The sequence below is a fragment of the Hippocampus bargibanti genome, linkage group LG05, assembly GCF_051943395.1.
Source record: "Hippocampus bargibanti isolate YZ-2025 linkage group LG05, ASM5194339v1, whole genome shotgun sequence".
NCBI lineage: Eukaryota > Metazoa > Chordata > Actinopteri > Syngnathiformes > Syngnathidae > Hippocampus > Hippocampus bargibanti.
Genome location: NC_142738.1, coordinates 30938021 through 30965998, shown reverse-complemented (window position 1 = coordinate 30965998; position 27978 = coordinate 30938021). Strand labels below are relative to the sequence as shown.

At 43.2% G+C, this 27978-nt stretch overlaps 1 protein-coding gene across 1 annotated transcript; it reads right to left on the bottom strand.

The window, feature by feature from the left end:
- Window positions 1–253: 253 nt before the first annotated feature.
- ciapin1 (cytokine induced apoptosis inhibitor 1) lies at window positions 254–27852 on the bottom strand. The gene is made up of 9 exons (XM_088995711.1): window positions 27696–27852; window positions 22309–22471; window positions 22081–22224; window positions 17268–17347; window positions 14655–14823; window positions 10126–10199; window positions 4250–4371; window positions 2163–2241; window positions 254–641 (listed from the first exon to the last, which is right to left on the bottom strand). The coding sequence occupies exons 2-9, from the start codon at window positions 22463–22465 to the stop codon at window positions 531–533; spliced, it is 936 nt and encodes a 311-aa protein (XP_088851837.1). The 5' UTR covers window positions 22466–22471; window positions 27696–27852; the 3' UTR covers window positions 254–530.
- Window positions 27853–27978: the final 126 nt, after the last annotated feature.

The following is a 27978-nucleotide window of genomic DNA, read 5'->3' as shown; positions in this document are numbered from 1 at the left end:
GACTGTCTGGTATTTCCAGTTGTTCGGGAACCGTGAAAATCTAAAAAGAGGCTAAAAACATTCGCGGGCAAGCAGGGGCAGCCAAAGCGCGCCAGCGTCCGCTCGACCCGGAAGCAGGGGAGATATATATATATATATATATATATATATATATATTAGTGCTTAAAACAAGCTGTCAGAAATAAGAATCATTTACTTGTTAAAGTATGCAGTGAGATTTTCTTGCTGACAAAATAAATGAAGCCGACTGCAATTGCTCTCACATGCTCTTTATTAACATAACGTTATGTTTTATGGCATTATGTTATAGTACCACAAAAAAGCTCCACCCGTGACCGAGACCGGTGTCAATTTGTGCTGCCAAACTTGTTATTGTCATAATATGAAATTGATCACATTATACTGTGATCAACAACAAGCATTGAGGCCTTGAACAGCTATTTGTTCAAAGAGAAACAAGGGGGTGGCGTCAGTGTGGCATTGTGAGTGGCTGGAATGACACAAAACACAGAGTTGGAGGTGTGAAACTTTCAGGCATCTGTCAATGTGCTCTTTTCCAACACAATCTTCTCCCCTGGCTTGAATGCTGGCATCCCCATGTATGGACAGCTGGCACACCGGAATGCATCGCCAAGGTAACACTGAGAGAGAAAGAGCAACACATCAGACAAATGTATAACACAGAGGAAAAAGGGTTTTTTTACCCTGTGAAAAAGTACCGTAATTGTCCCCTAAATCACAAAGTAACTGGATAATGTCTGTGTAAGCTCTCAGTCGTACAGGAATGGCCTATGGATGAAAAGCTTTCCTCAGTCGCAGAGGACTACTCCCTGCGGCTCCAATGATTGCTTCGATTGTCATGACTGACAACTGGCCCAATTGCCCAATTTGCCCTGGTATCACCTCATCATCATAACTAAGCCTATGTTGCCTAAGCAGTCTATTGTACGAACGATTCGATTGTCATGACTGACAACTGGCCCAATTGCCCAATTTGCCCTGGTATCACCTCATCATCATAACTAAGCCTATGTTGCCTAAGCAGTCTATTGTACGAACGATCCAAATTGAACCTCACCCCACCATTAAGGGAAGGATTTTGCTGTTTTATGAAAAGAGCTTCTTTTACTCCCCTTTCAAACTATCTATTTTCTTTTGCTAAGATTTTAACCTCATTGTCGTCAAATGAGTGGTTGCTAGCTTTTAGGTGCATATGTACTGCCGATTGAGGCCCACTAGTATTATCCCTGCGATGTTGATAACGTTTTTTTTTGAGAATTTATTTAGTCTCCCCAATGTATTGCTCTTTACAAGTTTCATTCTTACAAAGTATTGAATAAACGACATTACTTTGTTTTTCATTTGGCAGCATATCTTTCGGATGCACTAATTTTTGCCTAAAAGTGTATCGGTTTGAAATAAGTAGGAATTTTGTGTTGCCAAAGGACTATGTAGTTTTTCAGAAACTCCTGCAATGTAAGGTACTGCTACTCCTCTCCTTTTTGTATCTTCAGAATTGTTTGGTTTCATTCCCTATTCTAGCCTTTTGACATTTGTTAAAAGACCACTGAGGGTAACCACGAATTCAGGGAAAAGTGAATTCAATTTCAAAAGCAACACAATGCGATTCCCACCGTATTTGTTGAATTAAGAAAATTGCTCAAATACAAATCTCTGTGTAGCTTTCTTTGCACACGCGTGTGTGAGAGAAACAGAGAGAGGGAGGCTCAAGGACAGTTTCTGCCACCAGGCAGTCAGGAGACTACACTCCCTCCCAGCCCTGACCCCCCTTGCCCCTTCCCACTGCCACATTCACCGAAATCTGAGTACACGCTACACGCTGTACCTTCGTCAACTCGTATTTTTTTTCTCTCATTTTTTTTCTGCAAGACCTCACTTCAACCCTTTTTTGTTGTTTATTTTGCATTACTACATTACGTCACTTTATATACGACACTACCTCACTTTACATTCAGAAATTACATGTATTGTCTGTTGTCAATTGTATGTCTCTTTTAGCTACATACATAAGTGCCTTGCACGCTGGGTCCGAGAGAGAGGACAGTAATTTCATCTGTGCTATATGCCATGAATATTAGCATATTTGGTGAAAGTGCTAAAATCTTCAAAACGTCTCTGCTAAACTATCATGATGCACTCACACTTCCGCAGGCAGACTTGGGTAGATTTGTCTTCTGTTTTGCTTTACTCTCCTCCAGTTCATCAGCAAGGCCACATGTGCTGCACAAACACAAATATCACCAGACGTCATTTTGTGGACATGGCAAAGAACAAGCATGCATTTGGGGATTAAGAATAAATATGTAAATGTGCATGTAAAGGGTTTCTTATTCTTTTTCGACGAACTGAAAGTTCCCGCCTGAGGTCTAAAAATAATTTACGCTTTCGACATCATCTTTGGTGTTTTTACAATACCACCAACAAAAGAAGATGCATTGAGAAACATTCGGCAGGCACGTGTTATTTGAATCAATCTAATAGTAGTAACACAAATGATGCGTTGGTTTCTCAAGTGAGATTTCCTTCCGTTTGAGCATTCTCACGCGCGTTGCTTTAATCCAGATAGACTGTGGGACAGTATTCCCACATTGATGATTGCAGCTCCGGCTCTCAAACAATTGTCGTTCAACAATAAATGTTTCTTCAGCCGTCATCTGTACTTCTTTGAAGGTGTCGGATGCTCTCAGGTTGGGGGGAGCAGAGGACTACTCCCTCCAGCTCCACTGTGGGACAAGTGGGGCAATCAGTCAGAACAATCAGTGGAGCTGCAGGGAGTAGTACAGACACTTTAAAGCGATCACACTTACTGCACACCTAAAAGTTATACTACAATTACCACTACGATTATTTACACCAACTGCACAACTGTCATTGTATTGTATTGCACCAGCGATCCGCTTTATCTCTGCAGGATGTCGCACAACTGTCATTGGCTGGTACTACTGCACAACAGTACCCTTACATCTTTCGATACTTCATGTCTTTGTTCATCATAATTGCTTGTCATTGCGATATTAGTGTAGTACTTCAAACCAGGAAAAAAATAGTATATTTTACACATGAAATAAAGATGATTCTGAGAAATTGTGATCAATTTTCCAAACACAACTATTAAAGGACAACCGACGCCTCTGGACAAGTTGTGTCCATAATGAGTAAAATCGCTTCAAATGACTTCTACTGAGCGTATTTTACAAAGATTCCATACGCATGTAGCTATATTTTACGTTTTAAGACTTGCGCTGAATATTCAGGAAGTCTTGTTTTCGAGTTGATGACGATGCCGGACATGGCGTCACGTTTCAAACGCCCAAGATGAGAAAGCGACATACAATGCATTTTGGTTGCTTTGTTTGGTCTGAAAACATTGTGTTGATGGCGAATTTAGAAGGACGAAGACAAAATGCGATGGTGAATCGTTGTGTGTTGCACCAAGACTACTATTCGATACTAGTTGACACACATTCCCAGCAGACAAATCAATCCATTTCCAACGGAGCTTGGGCGTCATTTTGTGCATTTTCTGGGACGCTACATTGGAGTCCAGACACCTCAAAATGATCAGGAAGGACTTCTTTAAGCGATTGCAAACATGTATGCTTTCCTCTTCAGAACTATTTGAATCATATTCATAACTGGATGAGTAACAAGAAAGCATCTTCTGCCAATCTGAAGCCATTGTTTTGATTCTAGAGCAAGGCAAAGACATCTTGGCGTGACGTCACAAACAAGGGTGCGAGAGCTTCTGAAGCTCACCATCCCGAGGTCATTTTGAAGTAGTTTTGGGACACTTGAAGTCATTTTTATTGGTGTTTTGCATTTGACTAAAAATATCAGCCTGTGTGTTTTGGGTATTTTAGAGGCTATGAAACGTGTTTCTGATGTCAGTTAGGAAACAAAAAAATGCTGTCGGTTGTTCTTTAAGGGTGGATATTATTAATACTCCAATCAGAAATAATCCCACACTGGAGCTAGTAGTGTACAGGGAGTTCGATACCCATCCTGGGTACGACTGAGATGAAAATGTACCAGTAGTCATCAATTGCTTTCTTATGAACTTATTTCTTGACAAGGATTTTCAAATGCCCATTGTATTGTTTTTAGAGAATCTGTTATTAATGAAAGAAGTGTTCCCCAAAATATCAAATAGGTATCAAAAGGGTATCTGGATACCAATGCGTGTTGAGGAACCCTGAAATAAAGTCAAACAAACGTGTTTAAAATGTACCAGTTCTTGCAGGCTTTCTTCTTTTTGCTTGCACCAGGCCCGCAGCTAGGGGCTTTAAGAGACACTGGGTCTGGCTTCTTCAAATCTTCTTCATCAAGCAGAGCATCAGAATCAACTAAGTCCTGGTAGGACAGGGAAGAGGAGGTGAGTGTAATTCACATGTGTACGTACGAAGTCTTAGCCTTTGAGTTTCAACCTAGTAAAAAGCTACTGCGTTAAACATCAACCAAGTTCCTACGACAGGCACATATAAGTTAAGTCATACAGTCAGTCGAGTCGTCAATCTCAGTCACGACATACAGGGCAGTGGTTCTTAACCTGGGTTGGATCGAACCCTCGGGGTTCGGTGGATCCTCCGCCACAGAGGTCCACACCTCAGTCTAGACTGCAGTTAGTAGGCACAGTCATTGGAAGAAGGGCTCCGTGAATGAGCAAATGAAACTGGTGGGTTTCGGTGCCTCCAACAAGATTAAGAACCACTGATACAGGTTAATTCAAGGACAACTGATGCCTCCGGACAAGTTGTCCATAATTGGTAAAATCGCTTCAAATGACTTCTACAGAGCGTGTTTTACAAAGTTTTTACCGCATATAGATAGATTTTACCTTTTACGACTCACGCTGAATATTCCGGAAGTTTTGTTTATGAGTTGGTGACAAGTCCTGACGTCACGAAAGGAACACCCCTGACCGAGAAAGGACATACTGCCGCAGTCCTTTCATCACTTCAATGCATTTTGCGGTACTTTGTTTGGTCTGAAAACTTCGTGTTGATGGCGAAATTAGAAGGAAAACATATAAATAATGCGATGGTGAATCCTTGTGTGTGTTGCACCGAAAACTATTTGATATTCGCTGACAAAAATTCCCAGCAGACAAATCAGCCCATTTCCACTGAGCTTTGTCGCCATCTTCTGCCTTTTTAGGTGCAACATTTTTTATCCAGATACCTCAAAATGACACGAAATAAATTATTTAGTTGATTGCAAACATGTATGCTTTCCTCTTCAGAACTATTTGAATCATATTCATAACTGGATGAGTAACAAGAGAGGATATGCTCCGAATCTGAAGCCATTGTTTTGATTCTCGAGCAAGGCAAGACGTCTTGGTGTGACACTACGAACAAGGAGGCGGGACCTTCTGAAAAGGGCCACTTCCGGGTTCAATTTGAAGTAGTTTTTCGACACTTTAAGTCATTTCAATTGGTCTTTTGCATTTGACTAGAAATATCCTGGGTGTTTTGGGTATTTTAGATGCTATAAAACGGTTTTCTGATGTCAGCTAGCATCTTTACCTTTCGGCTTTTCACATCAGAGGTCACCACAGCGAATCAGTGTCCTCCATCTAACCCTGTTTTTGTGCAACCTCTTCTCTCACGCCAGCTACCATCATGTCCTCTTTGACAACATCCATAAACCTCCTCTTAGGTCATGCGCAGATAGGGTCCACAATTACGCAAGCACACAGCTTAAATGGACTGCTTGCTATTTGGCAGATTTTTTTTCTGTTTGTATGAATGTTGGGTTTAAAAATGATCTTTCCCTCTGGTTCATTGCTCTTCACGGAAGATAGTAGTAATCAGCAGGAACCAAGGTGTCGAACAAAAGAGATTATAGTAGGACCTTGGTTTACGAACCCCTTGGCTTCCGAACGTTTAATTTTACGAACGTTACATTTATGAAAATTTTACCTTGGCATACAAACTATTTTTCAGGATACACACGGAGCTGCCACAATGAGTGATGTGTCGTTCGCGAATGAGTGCGTTCTCCAAACAAGGAAATGGCAGCAGACTTTTTTTTTGTCCTCTATTCTCCGCCCCCAGTCGTCGGTTAAAGCCACGTGATTGGTCAAGAACGCAGCAGTGGGGAATGGAGTTATAGACAGAGAGTGAGGCTGTTCTCCAAAAAAACAAAATGGCGTCTTCGGTTAAAGCCACATGATTGGTCAAGAACCCAGCAGTTTAACCCAGTTAAACATTAAAGAGACAGCTAGACAGAGAGAGAGAGAAAACACACACACATGAAAGGGAGAGTAAAAACAAGTGAAATGGTGAGAAAATGGATAGAAAACAGTGAAATTTGGACCCATTTCAACTTCGATAGTTCAAAAGCAGAGACTGGAAGGTTAAATATCCCATCAATCGGGCTCATCAAATAACCCGCACAAGTCATCTCTACACTTGGTGCAAAATGCTATCAACCCAGCTAAAGAGATCACAATTGATGAAGAACGAGTTACAATTATCACAGAGAAAGATGGTGAAAGAAGCCTATGTTCCTCATCAAGTATTTAATGCTGAGGAAACCGGACACTCTATTCCATCAAGCCATTAACTTCTTCTTCTTCTTTTCCTTTCGGCTTTTCCCGTCAGGGGTCGCCACAGCGAATCAATGTCTTCCATCTATTCCGGTTTTGTACATCCTCTTTTCTCACACCAGCTACCTTCATGTCCTCTTTGACCACATCCATAAACCTCCTGTTCGGTCTTCCTCTCGGTCTCCTGCCTGGCAGTTCAAGGCTCAGCATCCTTCTCCCGATATAGTCACTCTCTCTCCTCTGGACATGTCCAAACCATCTCAGTCTGGCCTCTCTGACTTTCTCTCCAAAGCCTCTAATACGAGTTGTCCCTCTAATGTACTCATTCCTGATCCTATCCAACCTGGTCACTCCCAAAGAAAATCTCAACATCTTCAGCTCTGCTACCTTCAGCTCTGCTTCCTGTCTTTTCTTCAGCGGCACTGTCTCCAGTCCAAACATCATGGCTGGTCTCACCACGGTTTTGTACACTTTTCCTTTCATCCTAGCTGAAACCCTTCTATCACACATCACACCTGACATTTTTCTCCAGCCGCTCCATCCTGCCTGGACACGCTTCTTCACCTCTTTTCCACACTCTCCATTCCTCTGGACAGTTGACCCCAAGTACTCCCTGTAGCATCACTCTTGCACTTGGATCCCTCTCATTCAACACATATATTCCGTCTTGCTCCGACTGACCTTCATTTCTCGCTACAGATCACAATGTCATCTACAAATCATGGTCCAAGGAGATTGTTGTCTAACATCGTCTGTCAGCCTGTCCATCACCATAGCAAATAAGAAGGGGCTCAGAGCTGACCCCTGGTGGAGTCCCACCTACACCTTGAATTTCTCAGTCACACCGACAGCACACCTCACAACTGTCTTAGTCATGAACATGTCTTGCACCGCTCTGACGTACTTTTCCGTTACTCCAGACTTCCTCATGCAATATCACAGCTCTTCTCTGGGCACCTTGTCGTACGCTTTCTCCAGATCTACAAAGACACAATGCAATTCCTTCTGACCTTCTCTGTACTTCTCTATCAGAATTCTTAAAGCAAACACTGCATTTGTCGTACTCTTTTTTTTTTTTTTTTTTTTGCATGAAGCCATACTGCTGCTCACAAATGTTCACTTCTGCTCTTAGTCTAGCTTCAACTACTCTTTCCCAGAGTGTCATTGTATGGCTCATCAACTTTATTCCTCTGTAGTTAGTACAACTCTGCACATCTCCTTTGTTCTTAAAAATGGGCATGAGTACACTTCATCTCCATTCTTCAGGCTCAAGATCTTGTTGAATAACCCAGTCAGGAACACGACCGCAATTTCTCCTTCTCCTTCAGCTCAGCTCCAAGACACTTCCATACCTCGATTGGTAAATCATCAGGCCCGAGTGCCTTTCCCCCTTCATCCTCTTCAGCGCCCTCCTCACTTCATCCTTGTTAATGCTTGCTACGTCTTGGTCCACAACAGTCACGTCTTCTACTCTTTGTTCCTTCTCATTTTCCTCATTCATCAATTCTTCAAAGTACTCTTTCCATCTTGCCACCCACTACTGGCACCTGTTAATACATTGCCATCTCTATCCTTAATCACCCGAACCTGCTGCAGGTCCTTACCATCTTTGTCTCTCTGTCTGGCCAGCCTGTAAAGGTCAGTCTTGCCTTCCTTGCTGTCCAGCCGAGCATACAAGTCATCATAGGCCTCTTGTTTGGCCTTTGCCACCTTTACTTTAACCGTGCGCTGCATCTCCTTGTACTGCTGTCTACTCTCGTCCGTCCTCTCAGTGTCCCACTTATTCTTTGCTAACCTCTTTCTCTGTATACACTCCTGCACCTCCCCATTCCACCAACAAATCCCCTTATCTACCTTTCTTCCACTCGATACACCAAGTACTTTCCGACTTGTGTCTCTGATTATGTTTGCTGCAGTTTGCCAGTCTTCTGGAAGAACCTCTTGCCCACCCAGTGCTTGTCTTACCTCCTTCCGAAATGTCATGCACCGCTCTTCCTTTTTCAACCTCCACCATTTTCTCCTCACTTCAGCCTTTGGTTTCTTCATCTTCCTCACTGCCAGCGTCATCCTACACACCACCTACCTATGCTGTCTGGCTACACTGTCACCAACCACTACTTTGCAGTCACTGATTTCCTATAGATGGCGCCGTTGACACAAAATATAGTCTACCTGTGTACTTCTGCCTCCACTCTTATAGGTCACCCCATGTTCCTGTCTCTTCTGAAAGAAAGTATTCACAATAGCCATTTCCAATCTCTTAGCAAAGTCAACCACTATCTGTCCTTCAGCGTTCCTCATCTGGAGTCCAACCCTGCCCATCACCTCCTCATCATCTTTGTTTCCTGCGCCAACATGTCCATTGAAGTCTCCACCAATTACAACCCTCTCACTTCTCTGGATGTTCTGTATGACTTCATCAAAGTCCAACCAAAATTTCTCCTTCTCCGCCAGCTCACATCCTACTTGTGGGGCATACCCACAAACAACATTGAACATCACGCCTTCAATTTCTAGCTTCAGACTCATTATTCTATCTGATACTCTTTTTACTTCTAAGCCATTCCTAACAAACTCCTCTTTTAAGATAACCCCAACTCAATTTCTCTTTCTGTCTTCACCATGATAGAACAACTTAAACCCTAACCCTAAGCTTCTAGCCTTGCTCCCTTTCCACCTGGTCTCCTGGACACACAGTATGTCTACCTTCCTTCTCTGCATCATGTTAACCAGCTCTCGACCTTTACCTGTCATTGTTCCTACATTCAAAATTCCTACTCATAGTTCCATACTCTTGGCATTCCATTTCTCTCTTTTCCTCCGGGCACACATCCATCCTCTCCTTCTTCGACCAACAGTAGTCCATTTTCCACCGGCACCCTGATGGTCAACAGTACCAATGGCGGCCGTTGTTAACCCGGGCCTCGACCGATCCGGTATGGGATTCAGAGGTTTGATTCGCATATTTGTTTTGGCAAAAATGTTTACGTCGGATGCCCTTCCTGAAACAACCCTCTGTATTTATCAGGGCTTGGGACCGGCACAATAAGACACTGGCTTGTGCCCCCTTGTGGGTACATTCCATCAAGCCATTAACGACCATCACAAAGGTAAATAAAATGACTTTATTGTACAATACAGTTTATTTCTTCAATCATAATACTGGAGTACATTTATTATACATAAAATAAGGTATATTCTGTGTAGTTTTAAGGCTTTAAATTAGAAAGTAGTTTTATTTAATTACGTTTTATGGGGATCTGGGAACGGATTATTCTCATTTGAATGGTTTCCTGTGGAAAATTAATTTTTGGGATGCACACTTTTCGCCTTACACACTCTGTCTGGGAACTAATTACGTTCGTAAACCAAGGTCCCACTGTAAGTCCCAAAAAAATGAATACAATCATTTACAATCAAATCTCAACTGTGATCCGACCTTTGCCGTGCCGGATTGAAGAGACCAACGGCCGGATCTGGCCCGTCGGCTAAAATTATACCACATCCGAACAAGACAAATGGTAAAGTGACATCAAGGTCACAAACTAACTTACCACATCATCATCGTTCATGTCGTTCGCTGATAATGTCCACATTTTTACTGTGTTTGGATCCAGAGCGATTTTCTCTGTTGAGACACACAATGGCAATGATTAAACCTTACATGTAACTAACCAAAGACTCACATTTTCTCTAGCTTCCTGACTTAGGTTTGATTAAACCATAAAAACATGGGAAGAAAACATGAAAGATTAATGGGGGATACTTTGAGGATGCAACTATATATTTGATTTAAAGTACAACCAACGTCTCCGGACAAGTTGTGTCCATAATTTGTAAACTGGCTTCAAATGACTTCTACTGAGCGTATTTTACAAAGATTACACCGCATATAGCTATATTTTACGTTTTGAGACTCGCGCTGAATATTCCGGAAGTCTTGGTTTTGAGTTGGTGACGAGTCCTCACGTTACGTCACTGAAGGAACGCCCCTGACCGAAAAAAGGACACCTTGTAGCAGTCGTTCCATCAAGTCAATGCATTTTGCTGTACTTGTTTGGTCTGAAAACTTCATGTTGCACCAAAAAGAGGCAGAAGAGAGCGACAAAGCTCCATGTAATTAATCAGCCTGTGGAAACGGGCTGATTAATTCCATACACTGAGCTTTGTCACCATTTTCTGCCTCTTTTTTGGTGATACATTTACCCCCGCTATTGCCTCAAAATGGCACGGAATAAATTATTTAATCGATTGCAAACATGTATGCTTTCCTCTTCAGAACTATTTGAATCATATTCATAACTGGATGAGGAACAAGAAAGCATCTTCTCCGAATCTGAAGCTACTATTTTGATTCTCCAGCAAGGCAAGACGTCTTGGGGTGAAACCACGAAGAAGGGGTTCATTTTTTTGCAGATTTTAATAATAATAATAATAATAATACATTTAATTTACAAGCGCCTTTCTGAACACTCAAGGACACTTTACAACAAAGACAACACACAAAACAGTAAAATCATGCATAAAACAATAAATAATAAAACAGCAGAATAAATTAGACCATGAAAGCAAGTTTAAACAGGTGGGTTTTCAGGTGAGATTTGAAAGTAGGAAGGGAGTCAATGTTGCGGATGTTGGGTGGAAGTGAGTTCCAGAGTTTAGGTGCGGAGCGGCTGAAAGCTCTGCACCCCATCGTTGTGAGACGGGCAGAGGGCATGTAGAGGTGGAGGGAGGAAGAGGATCTGAGGGCCCGAGAAGGAACGGAGATTTGAATTAGGTCAGACAGATAGGGGGGGCAAGCTTATGGATGGCTTTAAATGTAAACAGAAGTATTTTGAATTTGATCGATGTTTAACAGTGATGATCCGGGCTGAAGAATTTTGGACGAGTTGGAGTTTATGGAGACATTTTTGATTGACCCCGAAAAGAAGTAAATTACAATAATCGATACGGGAGGTGACGAGACTGTGGACGAGGATGGCAGTGGTGTGAGGGGTGAAAGAGGTACGGAGACGATTGATATTGCAGAGGTGAAAATATGCAGACCGGGTTATGTTATTTATATGGGAGTGAAAAGATAGTGTGCTATCAAGGATGACACCCAGGCTCTTGACCCGAGGGGAGGGGGACACGGTTGAACTGTCAATGGTGAGAGAGAAACTGTTTGCTTTGTTAAGGGTGGATTTTGTACCGACAAGGAGAAGTTCAGTTTTTTCGCTGTTTAGTTTGAGAAAGTTATGAGAAAACCAGGATTTGATTTCTGAGAGGCAAAGTGTAAGGGATGCAGGTGGAAGAGAGGCGTCGGGTTTATTGGAGAGGTAGAGCTGGGTGTCATCCGCGAAGCAGTGAAAATGAATTCCAAATTTGCGGAAGATATCACCAAGGGGAAGAAGGTATATAATAAAGAGAAGGGGCACCAGAAGACACAGGGGAGGACCGTGAAGTGAATGAGGTAATTTGGATAAACTGTGAGCGGCCAGTGAGGTAGGAGTGAAACCAACTAAGTGGGGTGTGTGTCACGCCTAGAGTGGAGAATCGGTTGAGCAGGATGGGGTGAGAAATGGTGTCAAAGGCCGCAGATAGACCAAGAAGGATGAGAATAGAGAGGGAGCCGGCATCTGCTGCTACGAGAAGGTCATTCGTGATTTTTATGAGGGCTGATTCTGTGCTGTGGCGGGGACGGAAACCAGACTGGAATTGTTCGTAAAGGTTATTGTGAGTGAGGTGAGAGTGGAGTTGACAGGCGACGGTTTTTTTGAGAATTTTAGCGATAAATGGAAGATGTGAAATTGGACGTAGGTTATTGAAATCATTGGGATCTGACCCAAGTTTTTTCAGGATTGGCGTTACAGCTGCGGTTTTGAGAGGGACAGGAACAATTCCAGTGGACAGTGAGGAGTGAATAATAGCTGAAATAAAAGGGAGGAGAGCGGGTAGACAAGATTTGATGAGGACAGTAGGGAGGGGGTCAAGTTGACAGGTGGAATTCTTGGACTTGGTGATGAGGTCAGAAAGTAAGGAGGGATGAGGGAGTTCAAAAGACGACAGCAGTTGATAGGGAGTAGGAAGGTTGGGGGAGGGGGGATACGGAGGAGCCGAGGTGCTGGTGGATCTTGTTGATCTTTTCAGTGAAAAACAGAAGTAGTGCGTTGCAGGTGTCTGAGGAGTGAAAGTGTGGGGGGAGAGAGATAGGGGGTTGAATGATTTTGGTGTACAGGGAAAACAGAGTCCGTGGATTCCCAGTGTTAGCGTCAATCAGTCCAGAGTAGTATTGTGATTTTGCACGTGTGATAGAGTCCTTGTAGTGGGTGAGGTGAGCTGTGTACATGTCCTGGTGGGTGGTGAGGCTGGTCTTTCTGTAAAGTCTTTCCCGCTGCCGAGTTTTCGCCTTGGTGGAGCGGAGTTGGGCGGTGAACCAAGGGGCGGATCGAGTGAATTGGACTGACCGGGATTTAACAGGAGCAAGGGTGTTGAGCATGTGTGCAAGGTCCATGTTGTATTGGGAAACAAGTTCATCAGGGGGGGAGTTGTAATCCGGATTGAGGTTGGCAGCCATTGCAGTGAGGGTGACAGTGTCAATGTGTTGGATGTTCCGATAAGTGATGATGCGCGGTGGCTTGGGGAGAGAGAGTGTGATGGGAACGTTAAATGAGACAAGGAAATGGTCCGTTACAGGTAGTTCCTTTGCTGTGCAGTTGGCGGGGGTAAAACCACAGCAGCATATTAAGTCCAGGGTATGCCCTTTTATATACGTGGGGAAATCAGAGAATTGATGCAAGCCAAAACTCTCCAGTGAGGAAATAAAGTCTTTGGTGAGGGGATGGGTGGAATTTTCAATGTGTATGTTGAAGTCCCCAAGGATAATAATATTTGGTGACAGAGTGGAGAGGTGTGAGGACAGCTGAGAAGTCTTTTAAAAAGTCACGATGTGGTTTGGGGGGACGATATACAGTGGCTATAACTGTGGGAGATGGACCAGAAATTTGACACGCAAGGCATTCAAATGAGAGAGTTTCCGGGACTGGCACTTGAGTGACTTTCCAGATCTCGCGGTAAAATATCGCGAGACCGCCTCCACGGCCCGAGAGGCGGGGTTTTGAGAGGTAAACAAACCCAGGTGGCGTCGTGTCGTTCAACTCGGAAAAGTCCCCCGCCGTTTGCCAGGTCTCATTCAAACAGAAGAAGTCCAACTTACGGTCACTAAGGATGTCTTGGATAAGACAACCCTTCCCCGTAAGCGAGCGGATGTTCAGGAGGCCGAAGGTGACGCTGGTGGTGTCATTTTGAGGGGCATTGGCCGACCTAGCCAGGCCGGCTAACACACGGTGTTGCACGGAGCGGCTGTAACCTCTGCGTGGCCGGCGGAAAGATGACCACAGGGAGGTGATATCCTTGGAGTCGTCGAGGTGAAAGTCTCGACGTGATCCGCGGTGGATATACCTCCGGGAAGGGCGGCGAGCGATTTCCGGCAATCGGAAAATCGCCTATGGCACGCTCATCCACCGGGAGCGGAGTTCAAGCAGCTCTGACGCCGAATACTGCAGCCGTCCAACGGGTCGTTGGAGGAGCGACATGATAGCAACCAGCAACGTCGAGAGACAGGCAGCGTCCAGGTTAGCCCTCAACAGCGGGTACAGGTGGGTGGAGATGGTACGTGTTCTCGTCCGTGGTCCGGATAAACGACCGGAATCACAAGACGTTCCTCTGGTGACTGTCGAGTATTTCCAGTGGTTACAGGAATCGTAAAAACTAAAAAGAAGCCAAAATGTTTGCGGGCGAATAGCGGCTGCCAAAAGCGCGCCAGCATACACTCGACCCGGAAGTGATTTGTCAGTTTTGGACACTAAGTCATTTTTATTGGTGTTTTGCATTTGAATAAAAATAATCATACTGCATGTTTTGGGTGTTTTAGATGCTATAAAACGTTTTTCTGATGTCAGTTAGGAAACAGAAAAGTGATGTCGGTTGTCCTTTAAGGTGACCAACATGAGCAATACGAACAATACGTTAATGATGCTCAAAGAATAAATGTCAATGTTTAGGCAAGGCAACTGATACAGCTTGTGTTTTATTTCCACCATACCTGGTTGAGGAGCAGTTTTCCCAAATGACAACTTGACTGAAATGGATGATCCGACCTCAAAATTTGGTTTGGCTGCAGATAAGCGTACTCTTGACAGTTTGTTCCCATGATAACTCATAGCTGTCTGGAGGGAGTTCAAAGCTTCTGAGCTCAGTTGTGTGTTACTAACCTAAAAGGAACACAACGTTCAAACGTGAGCAGTTATACAAAAGATAATGAATACAAGTTCAATGTCAAATTAGGGCTGAAGACTTCGAAAAAGATTGGATTGTCTTCTTCTTTTCCTTTCGGCATTTCCCCTCAGGGGTCGTCACAGCGAATCAATGTCCTCCATCTATCCCGGTTTTGTGCACCCTCTGCTCTCACACCAGCTACCTTCATGTCCTCTTTGACCACATCCATAAACCTCCTCCTCGGTCTTACTCTCGGTCTCCTGCCTGGCAGTTCAAGGCTCAGCATCCTTCTTCCGATATAGTCACTCTCTCTACTCTGGAGATGTCCAAACCATCTCAGTCTGGCCTCTCTGACTTTCTCTCCAAAGCCTCTAATATGAGTTGTCCCTCTATTGTACTCATTCCTGATCCTATCCCACCTGGTCACTCCCAAAGAAAGCCTCAACTCTGCTACCTCCAGCTCTGCTTCCTGTCTTTTCTTCAGTGGCACTGTCTCCAGTCCAAACATCATGGCTGGTCTCCTATATACTTTAGTTCTATAGACTTTAGTTCGCTGAACAAGCATCTTGGATAAGAGGCGAAACGTCCGACACCTTCAAAAAAGTATGGATGACGGCTGAAGAAACCTTTTCATCGATGGACCACTCCTGTACGACAGAGCTTACACAGACGTATTCCTCTGGACATTTGATCCTAAGTACTTAAAATCCTCCACCTGCTTTATCTCTTTTCCCTGTAGCATCACTCTTGCACTTGGATCCCTCACATTCACACACATATATTCCGTCTTGCTGCGACTGATCTTCATTCCTCTCCTTTCCAGGGCATATCTCCACATCTCTAGTTTCTCCGCGACCTGTTCCCTGTTCTCGCTACAGATCACAATGTCATCTGCAAACATCATGGTCCAAGGAGATTCTTGTCTAACATCGTCTGTCAGCCTGTCCATCACCATAGCAAACAAGAAGGGGCTCAGAGCTGACCCCTGGTGGAGTCCCACCTCCACCTTGAATTCCTCAGTCACACCGACAGCACACCTCACAACTGTCTTACAGTCATGATACATATCTTGCACCGCTCTGACATACTTTTCCGTTACTCCAGACTTCCTCATGCAATGCCACAGCTCTTCTCTGGGCACCCTGTCATACGCTTTCTCCAGATCTACAAAGACACAATTCAATTCCTCCTGACCTTCTCTTTACTTCTCTATCAGAATTCTTAAAGCAAACACTGCATCTGTCGTACTCTTCCATACCTCGATTGGTAAATCATCAGACCCGAGTGCCTTTCCCCCCTTCATCCTCTTCAGCGCCCTCATCACTTCATTCTTGCTAATGCTTGCTACGTCTTGGTCCACAACAGTCATGTCTCTACTCTTTGTTCCTTCTCATTTTCCTCATTCATCAATTCTTCAAAGTACTCTTTCCATCTTGCCATCACACTACTGGCACCTGTTAATACATTGCCATCTCTCTCCTTAATCACCCAAACCTGCTGCAGGTCCTTAGCATCTTTGTCTTTCCGTCTCGTCAGCCTGTAAAGATCAGTCTCACCTTCCTTGCTGTCCAGCCGAGCATTCAAGTCATCATAGGCCTCTTGTTTGGCCTTTGCCACCTTGACTTGAACCATGCGCTGTATCTCCTTGATCTGCTGTCTACTCACTTCCGTCCTCTGTGTCGCACTTCTTCTTTGCTAACCTCTTTCTCTGTATACACTGCTGCACCTCCCCATTCCACCACCAAGTCTCCTTATCTACCTTTCTTCCACTCGATACACCAAGTACTTTCCGACCTGTGTCTCTGATTATGTTCGCTGTAGTTCGCCAGTCATCTGGAAGGACCTCTTGCACACCCAGTGCTTGTCTTACCTTCATAACTTCTCGATTGCAGACATTTATGCTTTCTTCTTCAGAACTATTTGAATCACATTCATAACTGGATGAGTAACAAGAAAGCCACTTCTCCGAATCTGAAGCCATTATTTTGATTCTCAAGCAAGGCAAGACGTCCTGGTGTGACATCACGAACAAGGGGGCGGGACCTTCTGAGCCTCGCCATTTCTGAGGTTATTTTGAAGTAGTTTTGGGACACTAAGTCATTTTTATTGGTGTTTTTCATTTGACTAAAAATATCAGCCTGCGTGTTGTGGGTATTTTAGATGCTATAAAACGTTTTTCTGATGTTAGTTAGGAAACAAAAAAATGGTGTCGGTTGTCCTTTAAAGAAACAAGTGTCTCCCCAGAGGTCGTTACTGGTAAATCTATAATACAGTCGAATTTCAATGCCATTTGCTCCAGAAATTCTCTTAGCGATTGGAGTTTTTTTTTCCCGAATAAGGCATATAATGAAAAGTAATATTTTGGTTAAACGGCAATTGTACAACTGTTCAACTATCAAAATAAACTCTATTGGTTGGTAATCTCTCCAACTATACTCACCTGTCCCACTGACATCAGGCCCGATAACTTCAGAGTGGACATCAGCTTCTGAGCAGTCCTCACACTCTGTGTGTCAACTTCTGTAGCAAAACGAAAGAATTTGAATACATTGTGAATGTGAAACTAATTGTGTGCATTAAAATAACTTAATCCACTTGGGGGAGTTGTCATTTGTTTTTGACATTTATTGTCAACCAGGGATGGGTCAGGATCGATACCAGGCATGGTATTGAGCCGACACAAGGCATGGTGTTGACAACTTGCCAAGTCTGTTGATTGTAGTCACCATTACTTGTGGCAATAACGAACTAAAAGCTATGATGGACAGCCCCTCCCAGCCCCTCATGCCCACCCTGACAGCGCTGGGTAGCTACTTCAGCCAGAAACTGTTACACCCGCACTGAAAGAAGGAGAGGTACCGCCGCTCATTCCTACCGACTGCTGTCAGGCTTCTTAATAATCACATGTGGAAAAAAAAACTGGACTCTTTAACAGTAAATAGCACAGCGACCTTATGTTGATGCAATACAGTTACATATATATATCAATATACTTTTTCTTTAAGGACTCTGAGATGGGCTCTCCGATCTCTGTGGTTGAAGTCACCGATGTGGTTAAAAAGCTCATCGGTGGCAAGTCCCCAGAGGTGGATGGAATCCGCCCGGAGTTCCTAAAGGCTCTGGATGTTGTGGGGCTGTCTTGCCTAACATGCCTCTGCAACATCGCGTGGTCTGGGAGCGTGCCTCTGGATTGGCCGACCCGGGTGGTGGTCATAAGGGGGACCGCAGGGTGTATTCCAACTACAGAGGGATCACACTCCTCAGCCTCACTGGTATGGTCTATTCAGGGGTTCTGGAGGGGAGGGTCCGTCGGGAAGTCAAGCCTGAGATTGAGGAGGAGCAGTGTGGTTTTCGTCCCGGTCGTGGAACAGTGGACCAGCACTACACCCGTAGCAGGGTTCTCGAGGGTGCATGGGAATTTGCCCAACCAGTCTACAATTCGCCCAACCAATCACATGTGCTTTGTGGACCTGAAGAAGGCGTTTGACCGCGTCCCGCGGGGAGTTCTGTGGAGGGTGCTTCGGGAGTATGGAGTACAGGAATGCATGATACGAGGCGTTCGGTCTCTATACGACCGATGTCAGAGCCTGGTTCACATTGCCGCCAGTAAGTCGGAATCGTTTACTGTGAGGGTTGGGCTCCGCCAAGGCTGTCGTTTGTCACGATCCTGTTCAAAACCTTTCTGGACAGAGATTCTAGGTGCAGCCGAAGCGTTGAAGGGTTCCGTTTTGGTGGCCTCAGTATAGCATCTCTGCTTTTTGCAGATGATTTGGTACTGTTGGGGCCTTCTCTGGAGCGTTTCACAGTCGAATGTGAAGCGGTTGGGATGAGTCAGAACCTCCAAATCTGAAACAATGGTTCTCAGTCGGAAAAGGGTGGAGTGCCCCCTTCAGGTTGGGAGATCTTGTTTCAAGTGGAGGGGTTTAAAGTATCTGGGAGTCTTGTTCACGAATGAGGGTGTAAGGGAGCGAGAGGTCAACAGGCGGATCAGTGCGGCGTCTGCTGTGATGCGGACTTTGTACCGATCTGCCGTGCTGAAGAAGGAGCTGAGCCAAAAAGTGAAACTCTCAATTTACCGGTCGATCTACGTCCCAACCATGAATGGACATGGCGGGGATGGGGGATGTAGTCTGCTTTTTTTTTTGTTTTTTACCGCAGTTGTATTTTTTTTCTATGGTTACGAGCTGTGGGTCGTGAACAAAAGAACGAGATCCCAGATAAAAGCGGCCAAAATGAGCTTTCTCCGTATGGTGTCTGGGCTCTCCCTTAGCGATAAAGTGAGAAGCTCAGTCATGCGGGAAGGGCTCAGAGTCAAGCCGCTTCGCCTCCACATAGAGAGGAGCCAGATTAGGTGGCTCGGGCATCTGAGTAGGGTGCTCCCTGGACGCCTCCCTGGTGAGGTGCTCCGGGCATGCCGCACTGGCAGGACCCCGGGGACAACCCAGGACACACTAGAGAGACTATGTCTCCCAGCTGGCCTGGGAACGCCTGGGGATCCGCCAGGACGAGCTGGAAGAAATGGCTGGAGAAAGGGAAGTCTGGGCTTCCCTACCGAAGCTGCAGCCCCTGCAACCCAATGGATGGACTATTTCTTTGATACTTGCACTATGCACATTTTTTATGAAACATTTTTGCAGTTACAGTATACACCTGAATCTTATAAAAAAATTTAATATGCGAAGAATATCTTCTTTTTATCCTCCACCCCCATGCCCTTTCAAATTGCTAATGTGGACTCCAAAGTTCCCCATTGTGGGATGATTAAAGGCTTTCTGATTCTGAAACCAGGAACAGCGTGGGAGGAAACCAGTAACCGTGAGGTTCCACTCTATTACTCATCTCATTTTGTCTCAAATATCACTGACTTTAGATTATTTTGTATTTTTATATATCTGTATTGGATGCTGAAATTTTTGGGCAATATATTGTTGCACTTTGTTGCCTGTGGGTATTGTTAAAATACTTGCTCAGACAGAACATACACATAAGGGAACCTTTATTTGTCCCACAATAGAGACATTTGCAATAACCGTAGTTGTTTCACTGTTCTCGTGAATAAAAATATGTTCATACAGTGGGGCCTCGGTTACGAACACCTTGCCTTACGAAATGTTCAGTTTACGAACGTTAAATTTATGAAAATTAAACCTTGAATTAAGCACCACTTCTCAGGATACACACGGAGCGCCGCCCCACCACAGCTGGCGGAGTACTCATCGGCTGAAGAACATCAAAGCACACGACCGAACAGCGCCCCAGCCGGCCTACCTTTCTACACCCCTTTTCTCTGAATGCACACGTCGATCGCCTTAAATGATTTTTTTGGGGGATACTTTTGCTGTTATGGGACCGAAAAAGACCCCACCACAGGCTTGTGTTCAACCGAAGTAGACAAAACAAAATTACAGTCGAGGAGAAGAAGTAGATCATCGAAAAACACGAACGAGGTGTGCGTTTGTCTGATTTAACAGCCCCGTACCGATATGCTAAGTCCATCATTGCTACCATCCTTCGCAACAAAGAAGCCATTAAGTGTGCTAGTGTTGCTAAAGGTGTTTCCGTGCTGTCAAAGCAACGGTCACGGGCAATAGAAGAAGTTGAAAAACTTGTGTTAATTTGGATTAACAAAAAGCAGCAAGCCGGCTACAGCGTCAATAAAGCAATTATATCCGAGAAAGCACGGCTAATTCACAGTGATATCGTCATGCGGCAACCTGGAAGTTCGCCGTTTATTGATACAAGGGATCATTCCTCAAAATGGTGAAAGAAGAAGGCTACGTTCCTCAGCAAGTATTTAATGCAGATGAGACCGGACTTTTTTGGAAAAAGATGACTCAACGGACTTTCATAACACAGGAAGAGAAGTCTGAACCCCATTCCATCAAGCCATCAACGACCATCACAAAGGTAAATAAAACGACTTTATTATACAGTACAGTTCATTTCTTTAATCACAATCCTTATGGAATGTGACTCCTTTCAAACAGCAATTCTCTCCGACCTGCCACCCCATTCCATCAAGCCATCAACGACCATAACAGAGGTAAATAAAACGACGTTATTATACAGTGCAGTGTATTTCTTTCATTACAATACAATACCACATGTATTATGCATAGAATAAGGTATATTGTTTGTAGTTTTAAGGCTTATTTAGTTGAAAATTATATTTTACGGAGACCTGGGAACGGATTATTCTCATTTTAATGGTTTCCTATGGGAAAGTAATTTTTGGGATACACACTTTTCGCCTTACACACTGTCTGGGAACAAATTAAGTTCCAAAGCCCCACTGTACTTTCATGGTTTTGTTCCATTGATGTCTGATATGGACTGTTAACATTGTCCGTTTTTATATGTACCAAATCTTGTCCCTCCTGTCCAGACGTGGCGGTGCCGGACTCTGCTATGATAGGTCCCGGCTCTCAGGTTGGGGGGAGCAGAGGACTACTCCCTGCGGCTCCACTGATTGCTCCTATTGTCCTGACTGCCCAATTTGCCCTGGTATCACCTCATCTGCATTACTACTGCTATGTTGCCTAAGCAGGCTGTTGTACGAACGATCCAAATTGAACCTCACACCACCATATCGGTTTAGTGAAGGATTTAGCTGTTTTATGAAAAGAGCTTCTTTTACTCCCCTTTCAAACCATATATGTTCTTTCGCTAAGATTTTAACCTCATTGTCGTCAAATGAGTGGTTGCTAGCTTTTAGGTGCATATGTACTGCCGATTGAGGCCCTCGTATTATCCCTGCGATGTTGATAAAGTATTTTTTCGAGAATTTGTTTAGTCTCCTCTTGTATTGCTCTTTACAATTTTCATTCTTACAATGTATTGAATAAACTACATTACTTTGTTTTTCATTTGGCAGCCTATCTTTTGTATGCACTCATTTTTGCCTTAACGTGTTTATCGGTTTGAAATAAGTAGGAATTTTGTGTACGCCATGTCTGGATAGTAGGGATATATATATCGGGCAGATACTACCAGTAAGACTTTAGTTCGTTGAAGAAGCATCTTGGATAAGAAGCGAAACGTCCGATACCTTCAACGAAGTACAGATGACGGCTGAAAAAAACCTTTTCATGGATGGACCACTCCTGTACGACAGAGCTTACACACACATATTGTACCTACTACTTACTATATTGCTTATCAATAAGCAATCCAACATAGGGATCAAATACACTAATTGCATACCCCGCTCTACATAGATCGATTGATATTTTAATGCAGACGATGAGACAAACCTGAAACTGATTCATCCAGAACTAGCTTCCCACCAGGTTTGAGTACTCTGGCCATTTCTGCCAGAGTCTCTGAAGTGTGGATATAAAAGCTGTCCGACAGAAGACAAGAGAGGACCCAGTCAAAAGAAGATTCAGCATAGCAGGCTAAGGAAGAAGAAGGTAAATGTTCAACTTGTTTGTGACACGACATTCAGACAAAAGAAGAGTCATGCTGTCGATTATACTCACATAGGAAGAACATTTCAATGTTTTCCACTGAAACACTACCATTTGTTCCAACAATGGCACGAAGACCCTCTACAAAGTGTTTTAAAGTGGAAGGTGATGACGGCTGACTCCAAACCAACAGCACCTTATCCTCCATTTTGATACCAAGGTCCGCCATGATCACCTGCAAAGAAAAGTCAACTAAAAATAAAAACATCCTAAAATGGTCACGTTGATTCCTTGATGGGCTTCGTCTCAACTGACCGACAGCTAATCAATTATACAGTAAAGTCTTGTTATATCGATATTGGTTATATCGATAGTACTGCTTATTACGATACTATTTCTATGAACGCAAGATTTACATGCCGCAGGATCGGATATATCGATAGTTCGGTTATATCGATATTTTTTCCGACTCCCGAGAATATCGATATAACGAGACTTTACTGTATCCAGTAAAGTCTTGGTTATATCGATAGCACTGCTTATTACAATACTATTTTCATTTCCCGGTAAATTTCTAGTCTTTTATGATATCATTAGTTCCGGTTATTACGATGCCCTTTTCATCTCCCGTCAGCCATTTGGTCTGCTTATATCGATACAAAAGCAGCTTAAAGCTGAATCAATATTTGCTTAAGGATTTCAATACCACCATTAGCGAAATCTGTAAACGCCGTATTGTTTGATTTTGGGCTAACAACGTTGGTCACGTGACCAGCTTTCGTGTCTTGCACTGTAATCCTCGAGCACTATAAAAACAGTGTAGCAGAGCTAACATCTTTCATTACTGCTGCAATAGCATCTGAAACATACTGTAGTCTTCTTATAGAGTTGTTCAACATGAGAATCCAACAAGAAGCAAATCCTCCATTGAGAAAGAGTTCGACGTGCCGTAGAATACTTTATCAACCGTAAGTAATTTAAGCGTTGCAGTTTTTGTTTTCCATACATGTATTTAATTGTGTTGTATTCAGATATCTTTTTATCGCTTGCAATAATCACTATTTTTCATACGTATCTACATGCTGCCGTTCGTGGTTTCTCTAGTGTGTATAGAACGTGAGGATTTTGCAGTGGTTGAATTTTAGAAAAGAAATTATCATTAAAAAAGTGTAAAGACGTTTTTATTGAATGCATACGTTTATTTTTCAACTCACTACAGTACAAAAGCATGCTAGATACGCAATCCATGATCTCAAGGAGAAAATGACATGCAATATCAAAGATCCCCCATTTATTGCCCACTTTTGAGTGGTTGCTAGCTTTTAGGTGCATATGTACTGCCGATTGAGGCCCACTAGTATTATCCCTGCGATGTTGATTAAGTCTTTTTTTGAGAATTTGTTTCGTCTCCCAAATTCTCCCAAACGGGGCAATCGGGCCAGTCGTAGACCTCACACTCAGGCAGGACAATAGAAGCAATCAGTGGAGCTGCATGGATTAGTCCTCTGCTCCCCCCAACCTGAGAGCAGGGACCAATCATAGCAGAGTTCGGCACCGCCACGTCTGGACAGTAGGGATATATATAGGGCCGATACTACCAGTAAGACTTTCGTTCGCTGAAGAAGCCTCTTGGATAAGAAGCGAAACGTCAGACACCTTCAAAGAAGTACAGATGACGGCTGAAGAAACCTTTTCATCATTGGTAGACGATATTTTTAAATTACAAATGAAAAAACATTTGAGTAAAATGTATTTTTCTAATACAGTAAAGTCTCGTTATATCAATATCGGATATATCGATAGTCCCGGTTATATCGATATTTTTTCGGACTCCCTTGAATATCGATATAACGAGACTTTACTGTATATCAACAAATTTAATTCAAGTCATATAATTTATTCATAATTTACATTTTCAATTTTGTTTAGTTATTACACAATCAATCCCGTGCTATATTCTACGGTATAACAGAAATGACAAAGACTTCTTACTAGTGTCTACTACTTCAACAAATGTCTTTGCTTTGAAAATTTGCTGCAACTGCTTTGACGTCATTTCCATTCCCCACTAAATTTGAATCATTAACAGCAGTTTGCTGCGACGAATTGTGACTAGCCTGCGCAGACTTCGATGTACTTTTACAAAATCAGAAAGTATTTATTTGCTGCCTGTTTTTAATGTGTTTTACGGTTTTCCTACGGTTCTCACTCTGCATACTGTAAAGATCTGCCATGTTCGATGTAAATAATGCAATGCACCATGGGTAAATTAGTTTTTGATCATCTCTTTCGGTAGTTTCCGGCAGATCACGGAAAAGCCCGAAATATCCTCTACCTCAACTTTGGAACGCACCGAAAAACACGTGCAAGGTGATTATGGCTAGATATCGGCAAGTCAAGATAGCAGACGACGAATGTTAAAACCTCTGATGGAAAACAAACAGTTATTCAACTGCTGTTGAACTAAATTTCTTTCTTTAGCTATTTTCACAGAAGTATGTCATATGTGGCACGGATCGTTTTAGCAGTATGCGCTAATCATAATAGATATGCCAGTAATGGCGCAGTGCAATTACAAAGTTGCGCCAGTGGCTGTCAAAATGCGTAAATGGCGCAAGAGTGCGGCCCAGGTGCATCCCTTAACACCAATTATCGCAAATGTTTGATTTCAGTTACTGCTGTCACAATTGGTACTGTGAGTGTAATCTTTAAAATAAGATTACAGAGTCGCTGGGTGATTACGTCAGTAGGGGGCGTCGAGAGGAGTGACTCAGCGAAACTGATACGCATTGGCAAGAAAAATAAGTTATCGACGTTAACGCAACACCTGGACTCACGAGCGCCTTTTTTGCCAACACGTATTAGGTTCAGGGAGGAAATAATGTTTTCACAGAGGGTCAGAAACACTTTTGTGCCTTTCTGTATTGAATTATCATTTGAAAACGGCATTTTGCATTTCCGAGGGTTGTCTTTGTATGATATAAAAATTAGTAATCAGGAAAGGGGGCAAATGTTTTTTATCACGGCACTGCTATTTTCTTTTGGTCTGGGTTCCAAGAAGGGTTGAAAAGATTGTTGAATGATTGCAAACATTTTGTATTGTGCATTACGGTAGTCTACGGCCAGCGAGCGGCATGGGCCACCTTCAAAATAAAAGCGACATAACGCGTGCATGCAGTGGCCATGTGGATTCCTCCAATTAATTGGAGTTAAAGGACAACCGACACCACTTTTTTGTTTCCTAACTGACATCAGAAAATGTTTTATAAATACCCAAAACACGCAGGATGATATTTTTAGTCAAGTGCAAAACACCAATAAAAATGACTTAGTGTCCAAAAGCTACTTCAAATTGAACCCGGAAGTGGCCAGTTTCAGAAGGTCCCGCCTCCTTGTTCGTGATGTCACGCCAAGACGTCTTGCCTTGCTAGAGAATCAAAACATTGGCTTGAGATTTTGAGAAGATGCTTTCTTGTTACTCATCCAGTTATGAATATGATTCAAATAGTTCTGAAGAGGAAAGCATACATGTTTGCAATCGATTTAAGAAGTCGTTCCGGGTCATTTTGAGGCGTCAGGACTGATGTGTAGCACCCAGAACATGCAGAAAATGGCGCCCAAGCTCCGTTGGAAATGGGCTGATTTGTCTACTGGGAATTTGTGTCAGCGAATATCAAATAGTTGTCTTGGTGCAACACACAACGATTCACCATTGCGTTATTTATGTGTTTTCCTTCTAATTTCGCCATCAACGCGGATCAACACTGTTTTCAGACCAAACAAAGTACCGCAAAATGCATTGTGTGTCCTTTCTCGGTCAGGGGCGTTCCTTCCGTGACGTGACGTCAGGACTCGTCACCAACTCCAAAACAAGACTTCCTGAATATTGTTTTGATTCTCCAGCAAGGCAAGAAGTCTTGGGGGGGAAGCCACGAACAAGGGGGCGGGACCTTCTGAAACTGGCCACTTCCGGGTTCGTTTTTTTTGCAGATTTTGGACACTTGAAGTCAGTTTTATTGGTGTTTTGCATTTGACTAAAAATATCATCCTGCATGTTTTGAGTATTTTAGATGCGATAAAACGTTTTTCCGATGTCAGTTAGGAAACAAAAAAGTGATGTCGGTTGTCCTTTAATTGATGTGGATGAAAAATCAACATAAAATATGCGGATTCTTAGTTATCACGATGTGTAGTTTAATTTTCCTAAATGTATATGTTTGGATTTGAGTGGGGGTCAATTTAAAAACATACTAAATTGATGCTGTTGTCTTTAAAAGGGGGACACGTCTGTTTAAGGTCTCAGTCGTCCAGGAATGGTCCATCGATGACAAGGTTTCTTCAGCCATCATCTGTACTTCTTTGAATGTGTCGGACGTTTCACCTCTTATCCAAGAAGCTTCGTCAGCAAACCAAAGTCCTACTGGTAGTTTCGGCCCTATATATACACACCCCTACTGTCCAGACGTGACGGTGCCGGACTCTGCTATGATTGGTCCCTGATCTCAGGTTGGGGGGAGCAGAGGACTAATCCCTGCGGCTCCACTGATTGCTTCTATTGTCCTGACTGACGACTGGCCTGATTGCCCAATTTGCCCTGGTTGTTATGCTGATGAGGTGATACTCAATTATGAAACTCCTCGGTACTGTTCTGAGAGTTCTTATTGTTCCTGGGTGAACGTGATTCTTACCCGACAGCCAAGAAACCGCATGCATGCTTGTTTTATTATTATTATTATTATTATTATTATTATTATTATTATTATTATTGGATATGCCTTTATTAGTCTCACAGTGGAGAAATTTACATTTCACAGCAGCAAAGTGATGAAAGGAATGAAAAGGGGGAATTTATATATGTTTTGTTGATTTTAATCCAAACCACGGCCGGGCATGCACTCGTTATGTCGCTTTTATTTTAAAGGTGGTTGGGCCGTAGATTACCGTAAATGCACAGTCACTGTGACTGACAATGGAAGTGGCGGCTCACTTGACTTCAATTCTGCAAATGGAGGCTGGCTTGGCCGCATTGGATAAATGTTGGGAAGACTTTATTTCTCGTAATCTTTACAAGCGATTGCTTTATCAAATGACAACTGCAGAATTGTGGATAAAAGGTGATTACGAACACAGCCGTTCGCTAGCAATGTATACGAGACTTGGTATCGATATGCTAAATTAGCCGAGAATATCGTTGTCTTTAAACAGTAACCAACGTAAACCTTTAACAAATTCACCATACTTTCTGATTTGCAGCAAGTTTAACTAACTTCCGTGCTGCCACCATTCAATATTTTCAACTTCGTCATGTAACCCACAATGAACACACCGTTTCGCTTTGTTTCGACAGTCAAACCGCATGGAAGACACCGCAAAATAAATTAATAAAATATCAAGCTTTTTTTGTTTAACCCGATGACTGGTAGTAATTTAAACAAAGACGTGAACTCGCCATTACTTACGTTGGTTTCGAAACCTCCAATTCGCACTAACGATTCCTCTGCAGTAGCAGCTCACTCGTCACGCGACGGTTGCAAACAAAACACCAAGCTTTGCGAGGGTTCCTCCTCTCTTTATGGGGTTTATCATCCTTGCCAACATACTGGCACATGCCAAAACCATTTGCAAAAAGAAATGTATTTTACATGTTTATTGCTCCAAAATCAACATAATATTTTTATGAATTAAAAATCCACCGCAATCTAACAAAACACCCCAATGAAGCATGCGTAATACGAAAGCAAG

Bases quoted from the DNA above. Each gene is read 5' to 3' on its own strand.
- ciapin1 (XM_088995711.1), bottom strand. From the start codon at position 22,465: ATGGCGGACCTTGGTATCAAAATGGAGGATAAGGTGCTGTTGGTTTGG. The intron at 22,225-22,308 runs GTGAGTATAATC...CTTCTTCCTTAG, and splicing joins CATTGAAATGTTCTTCCTAT to CCTGCTATGCTGAATCTTCT. The intron at 4,372-10,125 runs GTAAGTTAGTTT...CTGTCCTACCAG, and splicing joins ACATGAACGATGATGATGTG to GACTTAGTTGATTCTGATGC.